Here is a 27,932-nt window from a genome sequence, read left to right as displayed (position 1 = left end):
GAATGGCAAACTTTTCTGTAAAGGGCCAGATAGTAAATCTTTTAAGCTTTGCAAACCATAAAAGCCTTTCAGACCACTGCAACTACTCAACTCTGCCATTGTAGCACAAAGCAGCCATAGCAAATACATAAATGAGTGTGTGGGGCTGTGTTCCAAATAAACTTTACTTACAGAAACAAGAGATGGGCCAGATTTGTCCCGCGGGCCATAATTTGCCAACCCTTGCTCTATATGTAATACGTCTTTTTTATCTGCCTGCTTTTAGAAATTTTTTCCTTACCCTTGGTTGTTAGCAGTTTGATTAATATGTGCCTTGGCATGTTTTGTTTAAGTTCATTCTACCTGGATTTCATGCGCTTTCAAATTTGGAAACTTTTTAGCCTTTAAGTTTTATTTAAATATAATTTTAGCCCCCAACTCCTGAAACTTCAGTTGCATATATATTAAACTGCTTGATGTATCACTTTTGCTTGAGATCACTTTTGCTCTGACCCTTTCTTTTTCAGCCTTTTTTCTCTCTGTATTTCATTTTAAATAGTTTTTATTTCTGTGTCTTCAAGTTCTCTAATCTTTTCCTCTGTAGTCTATAATTTGCCATATTCCTCCTGTAAAATTAAACAACTTTTATTTATTTTTTAAAAATGTCTTTAGGGGCACCTGGGTGGCTCAGTCGGTTAAGCATCCGAGTTCAGCTCAGGTCACGATCTCGCAGTTCGTGGGTTTGAGCCCCACATAGGGCTCTGTGCTGACAGCTCAGAGCCTGGAGCCCGTTTCAGATTCTGTGTCTCCCTCTCTCTCTGACCCTCCCCCGTTCATGCTCTGTCTCTCTCTGTCTCAAAAATAAATAAACGTTAAAAAATGTCTTTAATATTCATTTAGTTTTGAGAGAGAGAGCAAGACAGAGACAAAGTGTGAGTGGGGGAGGGGCAGAGAGAGATTGAGAGGGCCACAGAATCCAAAGCAGGCTCCAGGCTCTGAGCTGTCAGCACAGAGCCTGATGCGGGGCTCAAACCCACAAACCGTGAGATTGTGACCTGAGCCGAAGTCAGACTCTTAACCAACCGAGCCACCCAGATGCCTAAAATTTAAAAAATTTTAAATTTGATAATTATGATTTTGTTCAATATTACGTTTGAAAATTTGCGTCACATTATCACGGTATTACTTGACTCGCAGTAACATTTTACATATTTAAATTCAATACAACCACAAAATAAAACTATTTACTTAAACAGTATAATTCTCCTTTCATAGAAGTGGCTTTGTGTAACAAGTTTGATTTCAAACTGTCATTACCATTCTGCTCTTTGGCCCCCAATGTCCAGAGACAGGCACATTTCAACTCATTTCTGTAACGAATATTTTGTAACCAGCTCCCGAAGTTTGCCATTTCCTTTACCCTTGTAGAAATTCTTTAAAATGCATTAAACAAGGATACTATTTTTTTGTCTGGTTAGATGGAATCCATAAGTGGACCCACTTTCTGGCATGTCTGCTATCAATTTCTCTGAAAACAAGGCCTTCAAAGCAGTGCCCAAACCCTGAGTCAGACTATTTCCCTACAGTTGACCTTTAAGCCAACAAACACAATCCATAATGTTTGAAACATTTCTAGAAGGCAGCCTAAAGTCGCCTTTAGTTAGCTTGCTCCTTTTTCTATTCTAAGCAAAAAAAAAAAAAAAAAAGAATTTGTATAAGAATGCAAAAGAATGTATTTAACTTTATGAAATATTTCTAAGAATATCTACTGAATCTTAAATCTTGTTTCCACTGAACAGGTGAAAATTTGGGTGCTCAGAGAATGGTAGGACTTGAGATAAAGGCCTTAATTCGTTTATGTAGAGAACGTACTAGTTCTTGAAATTTCCGTCAAAACCACTGGTGAAATTCTATAATGTGCATCCCTATTTCTTTTCCAAACAGGTATATTGTGAGGTCTGCCTTACACTCAGATGCACATCAATGCTTGCAGGCAATCCAGATATAAGTTTATTAAATGCCCCTGCCCCTTTCTTTTACATGGAGCCCATCTGTGAAAAATGTTCTCTTCACATTTCCCTTGGCCAGAAGCTAAAATATTTAAAAGTATTAAACAATTTTCTTCATAAATGATGATACTCCTTAACTTCCAAGTGTCTGATCCCTTATAACTGTAATTCTGTAATGCTCAGAATTAAGAATAATCTAATTTTCAGTATCAGGGCACTATATGTCATCAGCTTCACAGGAGTTGTCTGAGGAATCATGAGGTTCGGCCCACGGAAGATGTCTGCGATCCATCACTCAAAGATTCATCCATAGCTCTAAGTCATTCAGCTTGTTATTCTTCAGTAAGATTATTGCCTTCTTCAGAATACCTATGGCTTACAGATTTAATTTGAACACTCAATTTTTAACTTATTTGATTTTACATTTTTATTACTTCTTACACTGAACTTATTTGCATTCTCCTATACTGTACATAAAATGTTTCATGATACCAATATTAGTATTAACAATAAAATTACAGAATGATGTTTAGGATTCTTCACAGTTTGTTTTGTTATTAGGATATATTCCACCAAGGAAGGACAAAGTCTTGCATTCAAAGGTCATTTGAAAGAAATCTTTTGTGTGTGTGTGTGTGTGTGTGTTACCAATCACACACTTAGGTTTACTTAATTTGTTTTCAGTTTCAGGGATTGCCCTTTTTTCCCCCTCTTTTTGACTTAATTTACTTTTTGAATATGTAAAATAATTACATGATTCTAAAGTCAAAACTATATCAAAAGGTTTACTCAGAGGAGTCTCTCTTCTAATCCTACCCCTGATCCTGGTTCCCCATCTCCACCCACCTATAAGTAACCATTGTTATTCATTTCTGGATTATTCTTTAATGTCTAATTTTATATAAGAAGTAGCTATGACAAACATGGATGGAACTGGAGAGTGTTATGCTAAGTGAAATAAGCCATACAGAGAAAGACAGATACCATATGTGTTCACTCTTATGTGGATCCTGAGAAACTTAACAGGAACCCATGGGGGAGGGGAAGGGAAAAAAAAAAAAAAAGAGAGGTTAGAGTGGGAGAGAGCCAAAGCATAAGAGACTCTTAAAAACTGAGAACAAACTGAGGGCTGATGGGGGGTGGGAGGGAGGGGAGGGTGGGTGATGGGTATTGAGGAGGGCACCTTTTGGGATGAGCACTGGGTGTTGTATGGAAACCAATTTGACAATAAATTTCTTATATTAAAAAAAAAGTAGCTACGACATATACTGCTCTTCACCTTGCCTCACATAATGTATTGTGATGATCATTTCATAGCAATGCAAAGAAATATTCCATAGTCTGTATGACTATGTCTACTATGTACTATAATTTATTTACCTATTCAGTTCCTCTCTCTTAATGGCACTTGGGATATTCATAGTCTTTTGCCATTAAAAATAATGTCACAGTGAATAACCTTGTGCATGTATCATTCCAAATTTGTACAGATGTACTTTTAGAATAGATTCCTAGAAAATGTGCTTGCTGGGTTAAAGGGTGAATGCATCTATTTGTAATTTTGCTAGATAGTACCAAATTCCCTTCCTTGAGGGCTAAATCATTCTACACTTTCAACGGTGGCATATCAGTATGTCTCTTTCCCCTGTCCTTCGGCAACAGTGTGTTCTCAAACTTTTGGATTAGTGCCAACACGGTAAGAAATGCTACCTCAGTGTAATGTAATTTGCTTTTCTTTTTTTGAATGAGCGGAGTATGTTTTACTACTTTAAGGGACACTTGCATGAATTTGTTAGCTATGTTTATGTCTTAGTATCTATGTGTATGTGGAAAATACATGATTTATGTCTTTTTATTTCTAGGAGTTCTTTATATGTTAGATTAACTTTTTCCCATGGCTTAAGTTGCAAATATTTTGTCCAGTGAATCCTTTGTCTTTGGCCTTACATGTGGTATTTGAGCCATGCAATTTTTAAAAAATATTTATGTAACAGAATTTATGTCTTTTATTGATTCCAGATTTTGAGACCCAGAAATGCTTTCCTACTCATGTTTTCTTCTATTATTTTTAAGGTTTCCATTTTTGTTTTGTTTGGTTAACTAATCCATGTGGAGTTTATCTTACTGTGCAGTATAAGCTATGAATCCAATTTTACCTATGTCCAAATGGTACCTGGATGTCTCAGCAGCATTTATTACAAAGTCCATTTCTTCATTGTTTTGCAATATCTTTATTGTATATTACATTCCTTTATTACTGGATTTCTATTATGTTTCAGTAGTGTATCTTTCTATTCATGTACCGGTTCTACACTTTTAGTTATGAACGCTTCATTGTATTTCAAACGTCTGGTAGGACTGGCCCCTCCTCATTGCTCTTCTTTCCAGGGCTTTTTCCTGGAGAGTTTTGTTTATACAAAGATAAACTTGTTTATTAAAAAAGTTTCATATGAACTTAAGAATTGATTTATCTAACTAAAAGAAAACTTGTTAGAATTTTTATTGGAATTATATTAAATTTGCAAATTAAGGTATGTCTTTCATTTGTTAAAGTCTACTTTTGTGTTTGGGGGGAGTATTATAAAGTTTCCCTCACTGGTTTTTACATATTTCTTATTAACTTTATTCCTAGGAATCTTATAATTATGGCTGCTATTGCAAATGGGATGGGGAAGTTCTCTTCTACGTTATTCTCTCTCTCTCTCTCTCTCTCTCTCTCTCTCTCTCTTTCTCTCTTTTTGAGTTTATTTACTTTGAGAAAGAGAGAAAGCTGGGAGGGGCAGAGAGGAGAGAAAGAATCCCTCAAGCAGGCTCCATACTGCCAGCGTAAAGCCTGATGTGGGGCTCGAACACCGCACAAACCGCGAGATCAGGACCTGAGCTGAAATCTAGTCCGGCACTTAACCCACTGAGCCACCCAGGTGCCCCACTTCTACGTTATTTTCTACTGGTTCTTCCCTGTATGTATGATGCCTACCAACTTCTGTAAATTGCTCATTTATCCTGCTACCTTACTGGATCATCTTTTTATTTACAGTAGTTCTCCCATTGTTTCGCTTTCATTTTCTAGACACACCGTCATATTATCTGCAATTCTCATACATCTAATTGTTTTCTCTGTATCAGTGCTGTGGCAAACACCTCCAACCCCATGTTAGATGTTATAGTAACCGTGGACATCCTTGTTTTGTTTCAAACATGAGCAGAAATGCCTCCTGTGTTTTCCCATAAAAATAATAAGATGCTGGTAAGCAAGATGCTTTATGATATTAGGAAAAAACTCTTTTATTCCTCTTTTCAAAATTAGTTTTATTAGAAATATATCTTGAATTTTCTCATATATTTTTCCAGAATCTATGGAGATAATCACAAGACCTTTCTTCTTATATATAATAATATTAATAAATATATTAGTGTATTTTTTAACATTGAAACATTTTTGCATTCCTAAAACAATTTCCACTTGGTCATGACATATTGTGCTGTTTGATTCCATTTGCCAATATGTTATTTAGGATTTTTGCATTGATTGGTCTGTAGCTTTTTTTTTTTTTTTTTTTTTTTTGGTCTGTAGCTTTATATTTTGTATAACCTTTATCAGATTTTGGTTTCAATGTTATATTTATTTCATTAAAGAATTTTTGAAGTGGTCCTTTTACTGTGCTTTGGAATGGAGTTGGGATTATAATTCTTTAAAGAATCCTATTTGAAACATCTTGGATACTTTTTAAGGAGATTTTTAAAAAATATTCTATCCAGTTTTTCAATTGTTTTCAGCAGATGGCTGAATCAATTCCTTCTTTTTCCGGGAGAAAAAAAAAAAACGTCCACCTTTCTTTACCTTACTTACCCCTAATCCTTTAAGGCTCTGTTCAGTTATAATCTTCTCTAAAAAGTCTTCTCTGAGCCCTCCCGGTTGTGCTAAATTGTCCCTTTTCTGGACTTCTATTGGGTGGCATTTATTCTTGCATAGCCTCATAATACTGAAACAATTCATTAATATTATCATTATCTTCCATTAGTCAAAAGTTTCTTGTGGCAGGAATCCTGTATTGCCTCCATTTAAAAAAAAATTTTTTAATGTTTATTTAATTTTGAGAGAGAGACCGAGTGGGGGAGGAGCAGAGAGAGGGAGACATAGAATCCTAAGCAGGCTCCAGGCTCTGAGCTGTCAGCACAAAGCCTGACGTGGGGCTCAAAGTTGCAAACCGCGAGATCATGACCTGAGTTGAAGTCCAATGCTTAACTGAGTGAGCCACCCAGGCTCCCCTTGCCTCCACTTTTTAATTTCCAGTGTCTAGTGCCAAACACACTGCCTGAAAGTTAGTAGGAGCCTTAATAAATATTTCATGAACTGATCTTTGATCAGATCCCCCCCCAACACACACACACACACACACACACACACACACACACACACACACACACACCTGATTCCTCTCAAGTTCCTACCTTTGTTAATGGCTTCTCAATTCACCTAGGAGCATACAGAAAAAATCTAAGAATCACTATTGGCAAACTGTACCCTCTCATCTTCAGCTTGTAGTCAATCACTAAGCCTATTAATTCTAACCTAAAGTATTTCAAATTCACTCTTCTCCCTTTATATGGCCACCACTCTAGTCCAAGTCCCCATCACTTCTTGCCTAGATCACTTAATTGCTATTTTTCCTATTTTAGTCTTTACTCTGACCTTTCTATAATCCATTCTTCATCAGAAACTCAAAGTGATCCTTTAAATACATAGACATGATTATGTCACTTGCATAAAACCTATCAATAGCTTCCTATTCTTTTGGGATAAAGTTTAGAATCCTTAACATGTCCACCAAGACCCTGCCTGATTTGGAGCATCTGTTCCTTTTTGGCTTCAACTTGTGCCCTTGGTCTCCTTATCATTCTGGCTTCTTATTCTTCTTCCAATTTCGTAAGCTTTTTTGCTCTCACAGTCTTTGAATACTCTTGTCCTTTTGCTGCAGTGCCCACTCCCTTCACCTCTGATCCATAGCTTTTATCTGGTTATATCCATTCATTTTCCAAGTCTGTGCTCAGGGAAGTTTTCCTTTACCTCCCAGTGTTATAGAGGCTCTCTGTTGAATGACCATATTACCCTCCGTACTTTCCCTTTATAGAACGTTGTCTAGGCATTTGGGTGATTCTTTATCTAATGTCTATTTCTGACACTATAGTTTCCCTGGAGGCAGGGACCATGTTGATCTTATATTCAATTGTATCTTAAGAATCTATAATAAGGAACAGCACATTAATAGAATTTAATAAGTATTTATTGAATGAATGGTTGAATGATGCATGAAGGAACACAGAACTACTTGCTGAACGCTGAGCAAGAAGCCTGAAGGAACAAATTCTCCATTTCTCCTCTAGGGGGAGACCTACTCCTACTAGAAATAGCATAGACCTCAAGAGAGCACAAAATCATGAAGTTAACAGTTAGTAAGCTTCCTAAATCCCTGAAATTGATTCAGAGAATTCAATAATTCCTTGCTAGTAGAACTCTCCAGATCAGTCTGGACCACCCAGTGGTACCATAAGAGTGAGCATTTCCTGTGTTAATTTCCCTTCCTTGAACGATCTTAAAATCTCTCCTGCTAGTTGTCTATTCCAGTCTTGGTTTGCTAGGTGATTTAGCTATAACTGATCACATTCTTGGAAAAATAGTATCTATGTATATCTAATTTATATATTATCATTAACATTGTTATTTGTATTTTTACTACATTCCCCCCTTCCAAATCCCTCAAGCGTTCTTTCTCTGTGAAGTCTCAAAATGTCTTAAAATTATTCTGATAGTGTAAAATATTGGTAACCTATAAGGCCAAAGTAATTTTCAAAAAGTAGTTATTTGTAAATTTCCCTGAGCCTTTGGGGAAAGTTAAAGGGAAAAAATAAAAGAACAGTGTGAATATTGGGAGCCTGTCTGCCTCTGAGCAGATTCTGAAAGAAGTCCTTGTTTAATCCTGATGACATGTCTTGGGAGACTACCCCTGCTGCACATTAATTCGGTTCTTTTCTCTGCTGAACTACTTTCTCTTGGACAAGGTTTAAGTGTATAAAAAGCTTCAGGAGGCTTATATTTCTCTGAACTTTTTTTTTTCCTTTGCTCTATTTCCAAAGTTCCTTTTCAAATTTCCCTTTAAATGTAACTTCTGACATCTTTCTCGGGATCAAGGACCAGTACGTAGAGGCATTCTACTATTCCTGTCTTTGGGAGGTCAGTTCACTTTAGTTCAATCCTGTTTACATTTATCCAATACCTACTGTGTGCTGTGGGGAAGGGAGCAGTGAGTGCAGGAAATCTAGATCTGTGCCTTAGAGGCGTTTATGGTGCAACTGGGAGGACTAGACAAATACAAAATATTACAAAGATGACATAGATAAGAACCAACATTTAGATAGCTTACAAAACCACTTTTCACAAATGTGATCTAAGTTTTGTGAAATTAACTCTTGGGGTAAGTGTTGTTACTCTTGTCCTGTACAGATGAGTAAACTGAGATTTAGGTAATGTAACTTGCTTAGACAAGCAAAGTAACTGGAACTACTGTCAGAACTGGAAACGTAGTCCCTATGGCATTTGCAGATTATGATGTCTCTAAAATAAGAGATGCAATAAACAATAGCTCTAAAAACTGAAGAAATTCAAAGAGAAAAACACTATTATATTAATGAAGCAACACTATTTTTCCTAACTAGTCTGACACTTAGATCTTACTTTTTCTTACCCTACTTTGTTAATTTTGACTGATCCCTTCTCTCTCCTTGGCTCTTAGGATATCACAAACTTCCTTTTGGTTCTCCTCCTCTTCCCCACCCCCTCCCCCACTTTGGTGACAAAAGCTCATTTGAAGAAATTACTTCTTACTCAAGTCACCTTTCTCTAGGAAGGGTGTCAGGAAAACTTTGCATCAACATTAGCTGAGTGGCCCCTGAAGAAAGATGAGTCCTTTTCAGACAGAAGAGGAAGAGGTAAGTTCTGGCCAGAAGCCAGAAAACTGTTGTGAAAGGCTTTGGGTTACCACTTACAGAGGCTGCAAGACAGAATTCCTCTCCCCCAGCACACTGTCACTCTAGAGGATAGCACTCAAAATCAGGAAAACGTTTGAAGCCAGCAGATGAAGAGAGGAGTTTTTCACTCCAAGAAAAGGAGTTGCACAAAAGCCTGTGCCTGTTAGGTAGCCACCAAACTCAAAAAGTAAGACACCCAGATCTGTAACCTGGGACACTTCAATGGCACCTACCCAGATACCGGACACTAATACATGTTGAACAGCAATGGCATCAATCGCTACAAGCAAAACAGCATTATCAAATTTCTAGTTACGTTTATGCCAAGGTCTGAAAATAGGAACGCTAGTTGTACTGTCAATCAACACCATCTAATGAACACTTCTTGAGAGCAGGACTGGAATTAGCAGGGAAGAGAAGAAAAAATAATGACCTAAAAGTCGTATGAGAGACACACAACACATTTAAAACAAGCAAAAAACAACTCATTTGTAATCAAAGCATGAAGATCACAAATAACAAACTAAAATGTATAGAGATGGAGCTGGAATGTTGAATGCAAAATTCACAGATGTGATCAAAATGCCATTTTGGTTTTTGGCTTTTACCATCTTTTAAAGATACGGGGAAGGGATAATCTTCCCCTGCAATTTTCCCTGAATGGGAAATTGGGCAGATTCCCTGACTTTTTGGTTCATTCTTTGATAACTGACAATCCTTTAAGTAAGTCACTTTAAGTCAAGAAAGAGTCTTGATTTGGTATTTAGAATGTTTCCAGTCCAAGATGGCAATCAAATACTTCAGTCTTCATTCTAAGCACTAGTTTAAGACTTCTCCTCCCCCTTCCCCCACGTAAGGCTTCTTGTGGCTGGTGGCTGCCTGCCTTCAGCTTTCTCCTTAACTTACCTCCTCCCCCTCTAGCTAGCTGCTGTTTGACTTGCTGTGTAAAAGTGGGAAGCAAGACAGCTCAGGGATATGACAGATCTGTACTACCTGGGTCGGGCAGATGATTTAAGTTGAATTTTTCCTGTAGGGTACTTTAAAGGTTCTTTGCAGATTGCTCTCATCAGAGACCTCTCACTCCAGTCTTTTTGGCCCAAATAGATGCAGATGGTTGCCTCTGACATCCTCTGTGTATTCTAGGATTCCTATGTTTGTTCACCTCTAACTTCTGGTCACGGGGTCTCTCCACACCTCTAGACAACCCTTTTTGAATAAACCAAAGGCAACACCATGCTGACTGTCTTCTATATGGCCCATATCTGGTCTTGGAAACATTCACACATTCGTCACTGCTATCGAATCTGGGAGTGCTGCAGATCCCCCTGCAGCCACCTCCACTTTGTGGCTACTGCCTTTAAATTGTAGGCAAAAGCTGGTGCAGGCCACTGTGTTTCACAACTGTGGGAAACAGTTGCCAAGCTCTCTGGTCCCACAGAAATCCCTCTCTGGGCTGGAGGACAAGGATGCAGCACCAGCACTATGTCTCCCTCTGGGTGGGAAGGGAGTGGGAACAAACTGAAGAAGCAAATTGTTCCTCAAGCAGAAACAAATTGTTCCTCAAGAAACATCTTCACAGACCCTTCCCCTCTACTATTCTTTTGATCTCACTCTGAAGTAGAACTGTTCTTCACCATTGACTTTGCACGTGAAAACTTTATTGAAATTATTATCCTGAATTGCAACTGACTGTTTGCAAATCTATATCCAAGCCCTGAAAATAAGGGAATGTGTTTCTCCATCACTGTCTTCCCTGCACTGTGAGCCCTGAGCCTGGAACAACATAGGTGCCGGCAAATGTTTGATAAATGTATGAATGAATGGACCTGAAACTTCCTTTGGTTGTGCAGTGGATTCTCAGAAACATTATGAAATAATCTGCATAGATGGCCTATGCGAGTCTCCCTGGGAGACAAATAATTCTATATTTATAAGATGTTGGGAGTTTCGCAGAGTTTATACACCTCAAAATTTACCAATGAAGAAATTTTGAGAAATGAGACAACACAGGGAAAAATTCATATTTTTCAAGGAAGAAATGGATAAATAAACATGAGATAGTTCAATTTTTAGAAAACTTATGGGATGTCAGATCCAAACTTCCCCCCAAACTGTGAGAAGTGTGGATATTATCTGAATAGTTTAACTAAAAACCCTAAAGCTGAACAAAACAACAAAGAAAAAAATGATTTAAAATAGTTGGCAAAATGTTACTGTGTTAAATATAGATGATGGATAGGAGTTCATCATACTATTCTCTCCAGTTTTTTCAGTATGCTTGAACATTATATAATACCAATGACATTTAAAAATTGGAAGCTTGGAAACAGCACTGTCTTTACCTTGCTTTAGAAAGGAGGCAACAGAAGAAGCAAAAATGGAATGGAAACTATGTAGACTTTGGCATCCTATAATTAAGACTTCAAAGGTCCCATTAATATAGTAGTATTATGATAGTCATAAAACTGTACTCGTTTGATGAAAGTAAAAAAATTTGGAAGCAGGAACTTTTGCTTAGGAATTAGATTCGGAATTATAGAAATGGAAGGATATTCAGAAATGATTTCAGCCAATGCTCTCACAATGAGAAAACAGATGCCCAATGAAATGGAATGAAATAACTATCAGTCTCAGAGCCAGGACAAAAGCTAGACCTTCTGTACTCTGGGTACAGGATGTACTCCACCATCCTGGGTAGTATATGACATTGAACAAAAGCAGCCTGCAGTCACCATTCCCTCAATAGGTCAGTTGTCTGAAGCTCATTCTCCACTTAGAGAAAGCTATGGATGGTGCCAAACAGAGCATCACTTTACTGGATCTAGAGACAGGGAGACTTAGCACACCTGGGCCCACTGCATGATGCAGTGGAATTTATTACACATCTGACTCTCACCTCATTAATTCCCCAGCTAAGTAGGATTCAAGGGGATTTGGGGGAGAATATACCATTGGGGTATTAATGTGAGTCACACAGTTCTAGACATAGGGATGGGAGTTTGAGAGGTACTAACTGAACCGAGGTTAGGTTTGACAACACATGTAGTGGCTTGATTTTTCTATGATCTTCCCTGCTGGTAGCCAGGAAGGGCTGAGGTTCACAGGATGAACTTCCCCATTTGTGATTAGCACCAACACAGGTATCTCTTGCCCTTGTGTTTGGAGATTTAACAGTCTCTAGAGCCCTAATACAAATTTCTGGTTTAGAAGCAATGGGCACAGAATCAAACTGTTTCCATTCACTGAATTTGATCAAATGCTTTAGAGCAGCTTGCAGGGGAGGGGGGAGGGGTCTAGCCTCCTTCAAGCTTTCCTAAGTAAATCTATGAATTAAAAGCAATGTAGTTAATATGTAGCTACAGCTTCAAGTCAACTCCCCAGAACCCCTCCCAATCAGAGAGCTACCGCTAAACCCTTCTTCCATAGGGCTGTCAATGACCAAAGCAGCCTTTAATCCCGACCAACGCAGCCCTTTCTTTAATCTAGAGTATAGAATTGGTGGCTTACAAGGCTGAATGTTGCCTGTTTTCAAAATGATTTTTTTTTTTTAATGTTGCCAATATTTGCAACTTGGAGGATTCACTTGTTTAAAAAAACTGGGTATCAGCTTCTTTGGAAAAATTGAACAACCTCACCACAGCAGAGTGGCAGAAGGTGGCGGACACATTCCTGCATGGCAAAAATCTTTTGAGTTTGGAACGCAGGGGAGGCTCACTCCTCAGTCAAGGCATGAGATTCTCCAGTTCACCATCCCCTCATTGATGTTCATGAACTGTCTGGGCCCTGCTTTCTTCTCAAACTGGTTGATGCTGCTGCTTAGAAAAAGCTTTGGGGAGTAGCCTGTGCAGGCTGCTTCACTCTACCTGCACCACTACGTGCTGCTGGCTTCCAATGTTTATGCTTTTGCTTGGGAAGGACATCACTGAGACGCTGCAGCATCTCCCTGGCTGGGAAGGGTTACTGTCAGCGGGTACATCGTTTTCAGTCTTCGACATTTGGACTACTACGCCTCTTAGGCGGTTGTTTATCTTCGGTATAGTTCCCTTTGAGGAAGGGTGGACACTATCCAGGAGGTTTCAGAAAGCACACGTTTCCAATATTATGAATAATGATGGAAGTCTCTTTTATTTTCCAAAGACACTTCTTACTAACAGTTTAGTCTCCTAAGCAACCGAACCAATGTAGCAAGGTTAGAAATGAGGTGCCCAGGCCCGATCTCAGCTGGAGACCGTGGGAGGCAGCGGAAAGCACGAAAGGACCCACTACAGGCCTGGTCCACAAAGGGGCGGCCCCACAGACTCGGCCCAATAGCCAGGGGCGGTGAGCTTTTTGCCTAGAGCTGCGGACCCAAGACCCCGGGCAATGGCCGACAGCGCTACATTGCGCCGGCGCACAAACCCTCCAGCAGGGAAAGAAAATAATCCGTTAACTATGCCTGGGTAGGACGGAGGCTGCCTCACGACTCTGCGCAGGCGCCCCCCGCCTGCAGCCATTGGCCGGTGCGCAGGTGCCCCAATCGCTCTTCACATCCTGTAAACAGAGGCCAGCTGGAGACGCCAACTTCTGTTTCCGGGTCACACCTTGACAGCGGCTTTCACCGCCCAGCTCTGCCCCGAGGTTCGGTGAGTGCGTCCCTCGCTGCGGGCCTGCCTGCAGCCAGGTTCCCTAACCCGTGGCACTACGCCCAGTAACTCCTCCGTTCCCCGCTCGGGTTTCGTTAGCCCTCGCGGCAGAGACAGGTTCCCGGCCTTGGGGAAATCAGGGAGCGGGTTGGTTAACCTCCGGGGCTCCACCGGTGTAGGTTGCGCGACCCTCTTTCACCCCTCGTTCCGGGAGACCTGCCGGGGTTGCTGAGATCTTTTCGGATCCCATGCGCAAAGTGACACCACACGTCCTCGCATTTTGTGTCCTTGCCCTTCGGCCCTTTGCCTCGGCAACAAGTAGCGGCCGCGAGCTCTCCCCCTCAGCAGGTGTGGTGGGGTTGGGGGCGCCTCTGACTAGGCTGAGGGTCTCTCAGCTCGGGCGGAAGCTGAGGCGTCACTAGCACCAGAGCTGTTGAATGTCGCCTGTCTTCCACTGTGCTTCTAGCATCGCAGTAGAATACCTCTTGGTGTCTTCTTTGGATCCGAAGTGAAAGAAAATGTGGGAGAGAGGACTCTTAGTTCCAGCAGAGGAAAGGGGCCACTTGGGGTCAAACCGCTCACGGGCTGCTGTCGGAAGATAGGTCAAGTTTACATTGCCTTGACCCTTCCCGACAGTGCATATCGTCAGTGTGCCCCGAAGTTTCACTCTTTACCGGGAACTTCGATGCAGCAGCAGAAGACCACTGGTCATACCCTGACTTAGGAGTTCTTAGCCTAGAGTCCCAAGAACGCCTCGAAAATGATTGCAGGGTTTAGTTTCTTCAGATCATCCATTGCCCAGAAACGGTTAACAGAGCAAGTCCAGTCTAAGCCTTCCACTTTAGATGCTCTGTCTTCTGACCCCTTTCTTGGGATCTCTAGTTCAAATGCACGGCTGCTTTTTTTCTCCTTTCGCCTTGCAACAAAGAAGTGTAAGATACACGCCCTTGTTTCCGAGTTTAGTGGCTGTTAGATTAAAATTATGTCAAGTCTAAATTATCTAGAAAGTTTCAGAGAGACATATAAACAGGTGTACATGTAAGCTTATTCGTTCATAATAACATAGGGGAGAAGAATGCCTGATATGAATTATTGATACCTATGAATTGAATATTTTAACTTGCATTCTATTAATTAATACTGTATACAGTTTAAACAGATAAATAGTAAAATAGAAACTATTCAAGTATAAGGAGATACTTCATTACAAAAAGCAAAAATTACATAATTTGAAGTGACCAAAGTCATTTTAGGTTTTTTCCCCTTAGTCTAAGTCATATACATAACATTTTTGATTATGCAAGTCTTGAATTTTTAAGGATCTAAAGTAATAATTTTTACATTAACTCAACAAATATTTATTGAGAAACTGCCATGTGCCAGGAGCTATTATATTTGGGGCACCTGGGTGGCCCAATCGATTGAGCGTCCGACCTCAGCTCAGGTCATGATCTTGCAGTGCACCAGTTCGAGCCCCACGTTGGGCTGTGTGCTGACAGCTCAGAGCCTGGAGCTTGCTTCAGATTCTGTATCTCCCTCTCTCTGCCCCTCCCCTTCTTGCTCTCTCTCTCTCTCAAAAATAAACAAACTTTAAAAAAATTTAAAAAAAAAGAAAATAACACTATATTTACCCCCAAGGAAATTATAGTTTAATAGGAAACCTTATTCCTAAGCAGTTACACCTAGAGAGCTGATGCTGCATAGTATATTTTCTCTACAGTTTTTGATATATGCCTTTTCATGGAAATGCTCCATCTTGTTTGTTGTAATTTTAAATGTTTCCCAACTAGTGTATGGCTCTTATATAGCCAAAACTTCTATCAGTTAAATTTAAGTACATTGCATTATGTTCTTTTCCATGCTAGAACCCTCTGTCATATTGTGGTTTGAACATATATTTGCCCAAATCTATTTCTCAGTTGTCATGAATGGCCAATTATTAAAATTTTTAATTCATTTTGCACTCTTAAATCTGCTTGTTTTCCTGTAGCTACAAACATACGTCGTTGGTGTGAACTTTGATTTTTTTTCTTATATACATGACTAATTATACTTTTGAGTTTTTTGTTTTAGAATACCACTTCAAATATTTCCCACTTTTTTCTTTGCTGAAGACATTTTAAACTGTTTCACAGATGCCTTGCCATTGTTAACATAGATGTATTTGTTCCATAACCTTTTCCCTCTCTTCTCACAGGTATCGATCACTTCTTAGCCTTTAGTCAATCAACCGGTATTTATTAAATACCTACTTTTGTGAGCCTCTGTGGCTGGCCTTACATGAACAATAATATAGAAGACAGGGACCTCGCCTTCTAATTGATTACAATTTAGACGAGAAACAATATAAACATAACTATACTGCAGGGCCAACTGTAACAAGTAAGCTAAAGGTGATGCTGATCGTAAAGACCACAAAGTCCAGAGGAGGAAAAGAATGTTTTGTGGCATCTTCTGCCTTTAAAAAATATCTTCTTCCTTGCCTGGTCTTGTTTGTAAGCTACACAGAGCTCCATAAGGGTCTTGGGGCCTCTTGAGGAAATCTTGTTCCAGACTATTCAGAGAGTAGAATTGAGGTGCTGAGGGTCAAAACATTTTCGTCCAGGTTTACCCAGCTCCCTGAGCGACTATTATAATCTATTTCTCTGTGATTAAGAAAAAATATTAATTCATCATTGACCTCTTTGAAATCTACTTTTACTATTGGGAGGGCCTCAGAGAACTAATCCCAGAGACAGGTATGCTCAGTGATATTGTGTATGCCTAAAACTTCTTTGTTTCAGGCAGTTTGGAGCATGTGAACATACTCTGAGCCTTGATGAGTTCCAGTATGTGGTATATTATGCAGAGCATTCAGAGCAAATACTCTCTCTCAGAGCGCTTAATCCGAACAATCGCTGCCATTCGTTCCTTCCCACATGATAATGTAGAGGACCTCATCAGAGGGGTGAGTGTGCTGTATTGATGGAGAGTACTTTGGGAGGTGAAGCGGGAAGGTTCCTGGGGAATCGTGATAGATTACAGATTTGCAGCATTGACTCAGCGCAAGATGACAAGGAGTTTTTACAGTCCTCATACATGTATTAACTTGACGATGCAAATACAGTTTCCTTGTGTTTTGCTTCTCTTTCCTTCTCCCTTTCACTTTGTGCATCTGATATTTTTCTTCAGGAAATATGTTCTGGATGACCCTAGTCTCACGTTCTTTGTAAAATCTCTGTCTGGATATGATGCATGTGGGATCCAGCAAGCTCAAAGTCTCCTACACGTGTTCTACTAAGGGAGGAAGGAGACGAGCAAAGCAGAAGCAGTTTTCAAATCCTTGTGGTTTATAATAATCACATAGAGAGATATCACCTGCCGTCTATCTTAACAACAGCTACCACTTTTAATTCTGTAAGGAATGTCAACCTTTAAATGCAGGGTAATTTTTGACTTAAGAAAGCATCTTAACATCTTTAACCACTGCCATTCAGCGATTGTTATACAACTAGTGTCCTAGTTGTATCCTAGTATCCTAGACAGTCTGAGATATTTTCCTGATTATTATTCCTGCTGAAGAGAAGTTACAGGGTAATTTTTTGATCACTAGAAAATGCATCCAGATGGTTGCTTTTGTACATTTCTTTTCAACAACAGTGGAATCCTTATTTACCGCCTGGAGCTGTGTAGCTGCTTCAGGGTTGTGTGGTGCAGCTTTGAGAAGGAATAGTCATACAGCGTTAACTTGTTCTCAGCAAAAGTGGTACCAGAGGATTCAGCAGTAGGAAGTTTGTCACGTTCTAATTCTAGCTCTGCTGCTGAGTCATTCGGCGACTTTGGTCTGACTGTGAGATCCCCATCTCCTTTCATCACATTTGAAAAGAGCCATACCTCCGGAGGCTAGGTGGCAGAGAATGCCCATACTCAGAGGCTACTTTGAAGATGTTTATAAACAAAAAGATAACGTTAAGATGACCTTACTATTAGTGATGGTCATCTGTTGAATGACAAAGAGGGTGCCAGGTCTCCTGGTTTCAGTCTGACCGACTCACTTTCTGGACTTTTGTAGAACATGGCGGCCGTAGAAAGTGGATGGGTTTTCCAGCTTTCCTGAGTGGTGAGAAGTTTCCCATTGCTTTTGCACATAAGGTTATGTCCTCAGTGATGCCTAGATGGCCATCTGGCAAGTTACCTTGTGGAAAAACTTAGTAAGTTGATCTAGGGAATTGATAGCTTCTTTCTTTCATCTTCAGTGTGTTCCCTCGGTTTGGATATTAGCATTATATTATTTTAATATGTAGTAGAAACCGGGACTAGTAGTATGTTTCCACTACAGTCAGAGCTAGAGCCGTCTTCCACCCTGGACTCAGTTCTGAGTCTCATCCTACTCAGTGAGCCAGAGCTGAGCACACTGACTGAAGTTTCCTTGTGCCCGTAGGGAGCAGATGTGAACTGTACCCATGGCACACTGAAGCCACTGCACTGCGCCTGCATGGTGTCAGATGCTGACTGTGTGGAGTTACTCCTGGAAAAAGGAGCTGAGGTAATGTTTTTAACACTGTCGCGTTAATGAGCCACTACAACTTGAGCTTCACGTTTTCTTAAAATTTCTGTCTCTTCTCCCGTCCCTTCCCACCTTCTAGCCCGTGGTAACATTGGCATACCCAATATCAAAGCAGAATGTAATGGTAAATATCTATATAGCGATCCAAAGGATTTCATCCTTTGCCTTTCTTTCTTAAGTTGTCCCGGGCTCCAGGAAGAGGGAGTTTTATCTCCCCTTTTTCTCTCAGCCTTCTTTCTGGAGTTGTTTGCATTTCCATTCAGTGCTCTCACGGCCTGTTGACTGTCCAGGAGCTCTAAGTACCGAGGCCCCTGGAGTGATTAAATCTAAACCATTTGACACCTGCTACCAGACATGCACTTCTAATACCACTGTTTCTGGGGGATAGATGTCATTAGGTAACCCATTCCTCAGGATTGGGCTACTTGTGCTAGTTCTGCCCACTAATTATTTTCCGTTTATTGTATCCTGTTCCTGTCTTCTTTCTGACGTATCTTAAGATAAGAAACCTAGATTAATTTATATCGGCATCAGCAAGAAGCAGCATGGTATAATGAAAGGTTAAAAGAATAGACTCTGGAGCCAGACTTCATGGATTTGAATCCCAGCTCTATCACTTCCAGCTGTGGGACTTTGAACAAGTTACTTAAGTTTTCTTTGCCTCGGTTTCTCCATCCGCAAAACGGGGGTGACAATGGTATCTTCTTCATAAGGTTGTGAAGTGTTTAGTACACTGGCATGTAGTAATTGCTAAGTAAGTGTTTGTTAAGTAAATAAATAAGCAGTTTTGACTGTTTGTAAGCAATCTGGAAGTTGCACGTGCTGAGGCGCCAATTGGAATCAGACATGCCGCGAAGCTGGTGTGCAGACCCCAAACATATTGGTCAGTAAGCCTAAGGGGCCAGCCGCAGCACCATCCACCCAGCCATGTTGTTCTCTACTTGTCATTATCTGTTACATAACTCTTGTGAGTGACCCTGAAAATGAAAGCCAGTGATTTAATGTCAGTGATGAAAACTATCCCCGGGGGCGTGGAAAGTTTTTAGCTAAATAGAAAGTTGAACTGAGTTAAATATATCAGCTTATTTTTATTGCATTTTATGGGGGAAGATAATATGTTAGTCTTAAGTTTGGGTTTTGAAGTCTTTATTATAGGGAATGTTGATTTGTAGCAAGTCAGCTGCTTTTGCAGTATTGCAAGGTTGTGCTCTTCTCTTCACATGCCTTTATTGAGGTTCTCTTATGACCGCACGGCATAGTTTTGCAAGGGGCTGATCGGATTAACAATTTGAGCTTCTCGGTATGGTTAAAGAACGCCGCAAAGCTATATGGGTGGAGTTTGGCCTCATTATTTTTCAATCTGGTTGCCATCAGCCACAGGTTAGAGTGAGTTGGGATAAGTAAAATAATTCAAAACCTTTACTCTGGCTCATGTGTTGAAACTACTTTCCAATAAGTATCTCCCAGAGTAGTTACAAGGATTTAGACTTCATCTTCTCTTTCTTTACCCTTTACCCCATGGTAGAGATCCTAGTGAATAGTAAAGAATGTAGCAGAAAAACCCTAAATAATGCAGGCCAGCTGATCAGTGCACATAATAGAGTGCTGGTTGTTTTGAGACCGCTCTCTTCCTATTTGCTCCGAAGCTCCTGACATCTCTCCGTCTCGATCACCAAGACTCCCTGGGAATTGCTTGTTGATTCTCATATTCAGAACATGACAGAGCACAGGTAGTGGATAAACACATGCAAGCTTCTTTGCCCACCCATCTTCCTCTCGGTAGTCTAGCTACTGTCATATAGTTCCTCCGTCTTTACAGGTGAATGCCCTGGATGGTTACAACCGAACAGCCCTCCACTATGCAGCTGAGAAAGATGAGGCTTGTGTGGAGGTCCTCTTGGAGTATGGCGCAAACCCCAACGCGCTGGATGGCAACCGAGATACCCCACTTCACTGGGCAGCCTTTAAGAACAATGCTGAGTGTGTGCGGGCCCTCCTGGAGAGTGGGGCTTCTGTCAATGCCCTGGATTATAACAACGATACCCCGCTCAGCTGGGCTGCCATGAAGGGAAATCTGGAGAGCGTCAGCATCCTTCTTGATTACGGAGCGGAAGTCAGAGTCATCAACCTAAAAGGCCAGACGCCCATCTCCCGCCTGGTGGCTCTATTAGTCAGGGGACTTGGAACAGAGAAAGAAGACTCTTGCTTTGAGCTTCTCCACAGAGCTGTTGGACACTTTGAATTAAGGAAGAATGGCACCATGCCACGGGAAGTGGCCAGAGACCAGCAGCTGTGTGAAAAACTGACTGTTCTGTGCTCAGCCCCGGGAACTCTAAAAACACTGTCTCGCTATGCTGTGCGCCGGAGTTTGGGCCTCCAGTATCTGCCAGATGCAGTGAAGGGCCTTCCACTGCCAGCCTCTCTGAAGGAATACCTCTTACTTGTGGAATAGGCTGGAGAAGTTGTTTGCACCATCAGGCAGGCAACTCTGGGTGAGATTTTTCCCTGTGGTACTGTCTCTTTGTCTTGGAAAACAGGAAAAGCAGTTGTTCCTGTTGTGTGGTTTATATTTAGAGGCAACATGTCACAACAGTCACCTCCACACCACCTCCCCTCCCCAAACCAAGCAACCAAACAAACAAACAAAAAATCCCTCACTTTTGTTTTCTCTTTATTGCTTACTTGGCTTTTTCTATTGCACCCTGCAAGCGAAGAGGTCTCCCCCTACCCCCCTCCCCCCTTTAGGGAAAAAGTCAACAATGCAACTGAATTCTCTAGGAAGATGAAGAGTATTTAAAGAGTGTGTGTTTAGTTTTCCTTTGGGAACATGATTAACATTTCAGAAGAATCCCTCTAGAAACATTTTAACTGGTCAGTGAAGAAGTCTAAGAAAAGTCCAGCTAACAAATGTGGCCCAAAGGTGAAGATACTGAAAGCTCAAATGGTGTGCAGATTCACAGTTGGGCTGGATGATATTCCTAGAGTGCCACGTCATGGAGCATTCAGAAGGGACTGGCCCCCTGTCTCACCATCAAAGGAAACAGCGGTCTTGGCCTCTTTTCCATGGGTGTGCCTGAGGGTTCCAGTAGTTCAGCAGTGTTATTTCAGAACTAACATTTTCTTACTGCTTTCCACATAGAAGAGGTAGCAGGTTCTGAGCAGTCCTAAGAACTTTTCTAACGCAGTTCTTTCTCTTGGTGAACGCCAGTTTGCTCCAATGGGCTTATTAGCAGGTGCTCTTGCACCTTAGATGAAGGTGTTTACTCTAGCAGGGAAGGAGATGGGCTGGGCTGCCTTTTCCCATGGGTCGTCTTCATTTCCCTTTAGGGAATTCACGCTACTGAGGGTTCAGAATTATTTTCCTTTCAGTTGTTTTGGCAACTTTGCTTTTTACGGATCTATACAAGACATTGGGGGAGGCCAGCGAGTGGGGGAAGAGCATTATAAGAGCTGCTTTCAAGCTGGCCCACCTACTCAAAAAGGAACTGTTTTAGTGAACCATACTTAGTCAACGATACTCTTCCTTTTCATGTTCCTAAACTAGATCAAGTAGTTATTATTCTTGGATGACCCAGATGCAAATTTGAAAAACTTTTTAAGTTGATCGGGAACTACAAATAAAAATGACTGCAATCTGCTGACACAGCTAATTTGAAAAAACATGTCTGCTTTTGCCCTTTTGCCATTGGTGGGTTTTTTTTTATTTTTTTGGGTTTTTTTTTTTTTTTTTTTTTTGCTCACTTAAAAAAGAAATAAACACTTCTAAAAGCAAGTTTGGCAGTTTCTACTGTTCCTGCTTTTCTCCACATCGTTTAATCACCCAGAGCCCCGTTGTCCGTAACTTTGAAATGGGCTGTCACCACCTCCCTCATAAGCTGTTTTGAGGATGCAGTGATACCAGGGCTTAATATTTACTGTTAATTTTTCTTCCCCTTAATGAACTGCACAAAGAGCATTTGGCTGCCTTAAGTCTGGACTCCTGACAAGCCTTCTCAGTTGCTGTTCAGAACTGTTTTCAGGGTGTAAAGGTAATACTTTGGATAGCCAGCAAAAGTGACATATTAGAGATCATCATTCCTCCACGGCCGGTAAAACCTTGAACCTCTTCCTGCTTCATCAGGCAGGTGAGGAAACTAGGTTGGGAGGAGTATGCACGCTTGTGCTGAGAGTCAGGATCTGGTTATTGGAGGCTAAGCTTAAACTTGGCATCAACAGGTGCCATCCTGTCAATTTGGGTAAAATCTGCGGTCTCGCTCCTGAAGACCAACTACATTACATGGTTACTTGGCTGATGAGGAAGAAGCTATTGTTATGGAATAGAAAACAAATGGAGCTGAATGAGAACTGACCGCTTTCTCAAGCAGTATTTCAGCCAGCCCACCAAACCGGGTCCAGGAGTGGGAGTCTCTTTCCCAGGCCTTCAAAATGTGCATGTCTCCCCACAAATGGGGTCTGCGTTTCATCTAGGAAGGAATAACAGGGGAAGAGTTGAGAAGGAAGAACCCTGAGTTGTCAGAAGAGAAGTAGAGATCATGGAATGGCTGGAAAAACCCCTAGGTAATGGGTATATGATCACGAGGTGAAACACAATTTCATGCTTAAAGGAGACTGGCAGGGCACCTTATGGCTACAGAGGATGCAGGAGGGACTAGTGTGCGATAGGGGGTAAGGACCAGTATATGATGTTCTAGGACCGTATGTGCAGAGCCAAGAGATGGAGAGGAGTACATGGGGTGATCATACGGGATGCATTTTCCCACATGTCTGTCTGAGCAGGGTCTGGTGCTTTGGGTTGACAGTATGACATTCTACTTACAAAAGTGACAACAGGAGAACCAAAAGCACAGTGACCAGTTGGCCTTTATTAGTGTTACTGCAGTCAGAGTAGTAGAGGAACCAAGACTTTGTTATCACAAGAAATAAATAGAGCTTATTTTTAGGAAGATTCTAACCGAGTAGTTGAAATCTAGCAGTAGCACTAGAGGAGCCCAGTCTTGTGTGACAGATGAAGCTGGGGTAGAAGTGATGATAAATTCTACCTCAAAGGACCTTCTACGCACTGCCCACTGCCTCAGCTCCCTGGCCAGAGCTGGTCATGGCTACAGGTGCAGATTAAAAGGAAACCTAATGAAAAATGGGCTAAAACACTTGAGAATGCATGGACTTGGATCTATCGGGGGGTGAGCTGACCATGATCAGACAATCCATTACCCTCACTCCAAAGAGGGTTAGATAGAAGCTTCTCCAGATCGCTTCCGGCTGATGTGCTCCAGGTGGGCGTGCTCTGAGGTGTCCAAGTCAATCTCATACTTGGCTAGGATTTTGAGGATGGGCCTCAGCTTCAGCCACCACTGCTCCTTGGGGATGCGGTGGCTACAGAGGAATGAGACAGATGATTTAATCTTTCAGCACCCCAACTGATTTCTATCAAAAGCTTATAGGAAGAAGTTGAGCAGAAGAGGCTGGATTTTAGGACATGGCCTAAGATCCAAAATGGGTACGAGTCCAGGTGTTACTCCTAAGATAAAAGGATCGAAGACAGCGAACAGGTTGGGAAGAGCAGATCCTGAAACTACTGGGGAAGTAGATGTACTCACTCAAAATCCGTCTGCTCCTTCAGCTCAGTCACCGGTTGAAAGACCAGAGCCCTCTTACGCATCCCCAGAACACAGCCTGAGTCTGGTGTATTGGCGAAGATCCTCCCTGCAATACAGGATGGTCAGTAGGTTTCTGTAATGGGGAACCAGCCACTATGGGGGGGTCTTACCCTCTTACCCCACCTACCATTACGGTAACTCTCTTTGATTTTCCCAGACATCCAGTTCATAGCCTTGGCACCCATCTTAGTGGCAAAATTCCTGTCAAACGGAGTTGGGCTTCCACCCTGGAAAAAGAATCATAAAAATTACAGAGGGAAGGACTCTAATGAAGTGGCAGAGATACCTGAATACACACAGAAAAAAGGAAAGAACAGGCCCCAGGTTTGCAGCTGGAAACAGGAATCCAGAAGTCTAACCATGAAGGAAATCCTGAGATAGCGCTGAGAACAGAGTGAGCTGGCACAGCTTATTTGGCCATTTACCAGGGGTAAGAGTAACTAATTAGATATGGGGGGACCTGGTCTCACAGCTGCCAGATCCTGTTCATTCACTTCCAGTCTGATTGGCTAGTCGCCTCCTTGCCCCTCTTCAGCCTAGCAGCTTTTGTCAGTCACCATCATCGACAGAAGTGTTCCTTGTGAACCAACATAGATGTCCTTGGTAGCACCTCAGAATAATATAAAACATCATGCAGATTTTCTCTGAACTAAGTGAAAGGAGGTGGGAAAGTGGGGAATAGATCACCATGCTTTATCCAGTTAGACCCCATTCCTGCAGGGGCTAATAAGCTCATTCAAGTTGAGGATACTGGGAATTCATAGGTAGGTAGACAACGGTCAAAGGTCCATACTTAAGCAGAATCAGCTGGGGACATTTGGGATGGGGAGGCCTAAGACCACCAGTACCGTCTGTGAGCGAGGCCTGCCGTAGGTGGGGATTGAATGTGGATAGCAGAAGGGAATTCGTTTCCCCCGGAAACCCCGGTTAGTGCAGACAGAGCCCAACACCAGCAAGGTGGCTGTACTTCTTGCACAGGAAGGCAGCATGGCATGCTGGGAAGAGCACTGGAGTGCATTCTGGCTCTCACCCAAGCTTGATGAGCGGCCCTAAAAAAGTTGTTTCTCCCGTCTGGGCCTCATTTTCTTCATCTGAATTAGTGGTTCTCAACTAGAGATGATTTTGCCCCCCAGGGGACATTTGGCAAAAGTCTGGAGACATTTTGTATTTGTTACAACTTAGGAGGGAGGTGCTACTGGCATCTAGTGGGTAGAGTCCAGGGATGTTGCTAAAGCATCCCGCAATGGCACAGAACAGCCACCCGCAACAAAGATTTATCCAGCCCCAAATGACAATGGTGCCAGTGCTGAGAAGCCCTGCCCCAGGAGGGATCACATAACCTCGAAGGCCATTTCCAGGGTAATGCTGTTTCGATTCTGTGACAGTAAAAACTGCAGGCTCGTGCTCTGTGGTGGCACCGACAGCCTCCAGCAGATTGGGGACCAGTGGGAGACCCAATGGCTATCGGGGATTGTGGCCGTCTGGTGAAGGATATGACTGGGGTGTCTTCCCGACCTGCTGCATGTGCCCAAGCACATTCTTCCTGCTGTCAAATATGCCCTTCCCCTCCTCAGAGTACAGGTTGAAGATGAAGTCCGTGGTATAGTTCTCATTGCACTTCTCATTCCTGCCAAGTAGAGACCAAAAGCCTGTGACTTTGGTTGTCTCCCCATCCCTCCCAACCCTTTTCTGCTTCAGTAGGCTTTGTTCTTCCCTTTTCTGTCTCCTCCCATGGCTCCAGTTCTCTCACTGTGTCCCCAAATTCCTCAGGGCATCCCAACCATGGATTCATTCTGTGGGCTAGAGCCAAAGCCTAACTGTTCTCTTCGCTTAGGAACACACCATGGATGAGGTACCTTAACACCAAGCCCCTTTTCACAGTGGTTTTCATCTTCTGCACCAGATGTTCAACATTTGCCTGAAAATAAGAGAGTAAATCTTAAGCCTTGCCAGGAGTGGATAAGGCCGGGCAAGTGCACAGATCTCTTGTTCCCCACCAGGCCTCTCCAGATGGGGAGAGAAACTGGAAGAGAGCTGTTTACAATCTGTGCCTAGTCCCTGTGAGAAGTTCAGTGCACGCTGCAATGTGAACAAAGACTCCAAACGAGCCAGGCAGAACTGGGAGAGGGTGACTTAAGGACAGCCATGGTAACTGCCGGTCTTCACCTTTCCACCTGCTCCCAGTGTCCCCTTCCAGGGGATTCTGCTTCCCTTCCCTCAGAGGGCCGAGTGGGGGGCCCACTGCTCTCAGTGTTGGCCTTTGAATGGGTTGCTTGTCGGTGCAGCAGTGATTCGCTTGGGAGGAACCAGTTCCTTCATCTGGGCTTTGAGATGGGGGTGAAGGAGGAAGACTCCCACCTTCCATTCCCAGCAGGGACTTGAGTTCTTGCATGAGGGAGTTCCCTCAGCCTGCTGCCCCTGCACTTTGTGGCTCTTCTTCCCTCCAGTGAACTGAAATCTTGGAAAACTAGGATCATACGGCCCCTCTGAGAAAAAGGAATCGGAGCGCCCTACCCTAACCCCGGGAGGGACAGGAATGAGAAGAGTCTGCTTTGGTAGCAAGGGAGCCCAGGGCGGGTGGCATGATCAGTAGAGACACCACCGACTTTCTCTGTTAGTTAAACCACCTACTCACAAGTTTAGAAAAGTCTTTTAACCTCTCTAAATCTTTCTTGTCCGTAACACGGAGATAATAATAGCTCCCTTGCATGTGTGTTTTGAAGACAAAATGCAAAAACACGTTGAGAAGGGCTTAGCAACGTGGGGCCTTCGAAACGAATGCTCCAGAAACAGCAGCTGTGGTCACGTGTGCGAGGTTACACTGGAGATGCCCTCTTGCTGCTCTTTCTAGTTTCCTCGCAGGGCCCCAGAGACCAAGCAGCTATCCTCATCTTGAGCTCTCACAGCTCAAGATGCTGTGGGGACAGACTAGGGCAGGGGAGAGCTGCATAACAGGCTCTGAGTGACCATCTACCTGCAGGTCCCGAATGGTGAAGGGCTCCTCAAAAATGTAGGCAGCATCGGCCCCAGCTGCCAGTCCTGCCATGGTGGCCAGGTAGCCACAGTAGCCACCCATCGTTTCGATGATAAACACCCGACGCTTGGTGCCTGCCGCTGACTGCTTGATGCGGTCACAGGTCTGCAAAGACAGCGGGGTCTCAGTTAGAAAGACAGAGTCCGGGGTCTGATCCTTGTCACTTCTCTGGCCCTTGCCATAAACCGGCCCCGGCACGCCACCCTCCCCGGCTCAGCCAGGCCCCTACGCCTCATCAAGTTCTTGCCTTAGGGGGCGGCCGGCACACCTGCCAACTGCCCTGTGGAACTCGCCTCCTGGGAAGGAAGCTGTACTTACCCTTTGTGTCGTTCAGGGCAGGGAAATTAGGCTATCTGACCTCAGGACGGAAAAAAACATTTGGGACGCAGAGTACTGATGCGTTGGAGGCTGACAGGTGAGAATGAACACCGTAGCGTGGAGAAATAAAGTGCGTAAGGGCCTGGGCTCGAAGAGGCACCGTTTGAACACTGTCACTTGGTTAGTACAAAAACAGTAGCTCACTCTCCAGCACACGTGGTCCAGGGATTACAGAGCTGGCCAGAGGCCTGGGAAGCGGGGGCGGGCTCTCACCGTGCAGATAGTATTGAGTGCTGTGTCAGCCCCCACGCTGAAGTCCGAGCCGGGGACGTTGTTGGAGACCGTCGCGGGGATGACCACAAACGGGATGCACAGCTCGTCAAACAGCTTCCTGCCCTCCATCAGTTCCAGGCCCCCTGTGTAAGCCTGAGAAGGAGGGTGGCAGCCATGAGGGGAGAGGGAAAAGTGGGGAGGAGGGGAACAAACGGGAGGGCACTCACCTCAAAGCCCCCAATGATGACAAGGCCCTGAATGTTAAACTTAGTGATGTTGGCACTGATCTGCTCAAAGCTCTTCTTGGGTAGAGTCCTAGTTGATTGGGATGAGGCGGGGTGGGCGATGAGGTGATGGAATTTGGAGAATTAAGCAAAGTTGAGGGAGAAAAAAGCTAGAATTAGAATGTGCTTTATGTATAACTTCTTGACCTGTGCCCCCTTCCCTGCCCCCCCCCTCATGGCTGTG

General features: G+C 42.7%; 2 protein-coding genes and 1 pseudogene across 18 annotated transcripts in view; 1 reads left to right on the top strand and 2 right to left on the bottom strand.

The window, feature by feature from the left end:
* Positions 1 to 21,823, top strand: part of ASB8 (ankyrin repeat and SOCS box containing 8) — a 32,282-nt gene extending 10,459 nt beyond the window's left edge. For 2 of the 11 annotated variants that reach the window (XM_042946361.1, XM_042946363.1), the window contains exons 2-4: positions 16,420 to 16,583; positions 18,057 to 18,161; positions 20,002 to 21,823. In XM_042946361.1, coding sequence (XP_042802295.1) covers positions 16,455 to 16,583; positions 18,057 to 18,161; positions 20,002 to 20,634 — 867 coding nt within the window. In that variant the 5' untranslated portion in view covers positions 16,420 to 16,454 and the 3' untranslated portion in view covers positions 20,635 to 21,823. The other 9 variants (XM_042946364.1, XM_042946365.1, XM_042946359.1 and 6 more) reach the window with 8 other exon arrangements.
* Positions 1,191 to 13,507, bottom strand: LOC122225382 (annotated as a pseudogene).
* Positions 21,824 to 23,024: 1,201 nt separating the features above from the next.
* PFKM (phosphofructokinase, muscle) overlaps positions 23,025 to 27,932 on the bottom strand; it is a 45,277-nt gene continuing 40,369 nt past the window's right edge. For all 7 annotated transcript variants that reach the window (XM_042946353.1, XM_042946347.1, XM_042946348.1 and 4 more), the window contains 8 exons: positions 27,692 to 27,779; positions 27,465 to 27,617; positions 26,814 to 26,978; positions 25,696 to 25,757; positions 25,355 to 25,466; positions 23,967 to 24,066; positions 23,780 to 23,885; positions 23,025 to 23,555 (listed from right to left, as the gene is read on the bottom strand). In XM_042946353.1, the coding sequence (XP_042802287.1) occupies positions 23,411 to 23,555; positions 23,780 to 23,885; positions 23,967 to 24,066; positions 25,355 to 25,466; positions 25,696 to 25,757; positions 26,814 to 26,978; positions 27,465 to 27,617; positions 27,692 to 27,779 (931 nt within the window). In that variant the 3' untranslated portion in view covers positions 23,025 to 23,410. The remainder of the gene's footprint in view (positions 23,556 to 23,779; positions 23,886 to 23,966; positions 24,067 to 25,354; positions 25,467 to 25,695; positions 25,758 to 26,813; positions 26,979 to 27,464; positions 27,618 to 27,691; positions 27,780 to 27,932) is intronic.

Source organism: Panthera leo, chromosome B4 (assembly GCF_018350215.1).
Source record: "Panthera leo isolate Ple1 chromosome B4, P.leo_Ple1_pat1.1, whole genome shotgun sequence".
Classification (NCBI taxonomy): Eukaryota; Metazoa; Chordata; class Mammalia; order Carnivora; family Felidae; genus Panthera; species Panthera leo.
Note: the sequence above shows the minus strand (reverse complement) of the source record. Positions and strands in the feature narration are given on the sequence as shown.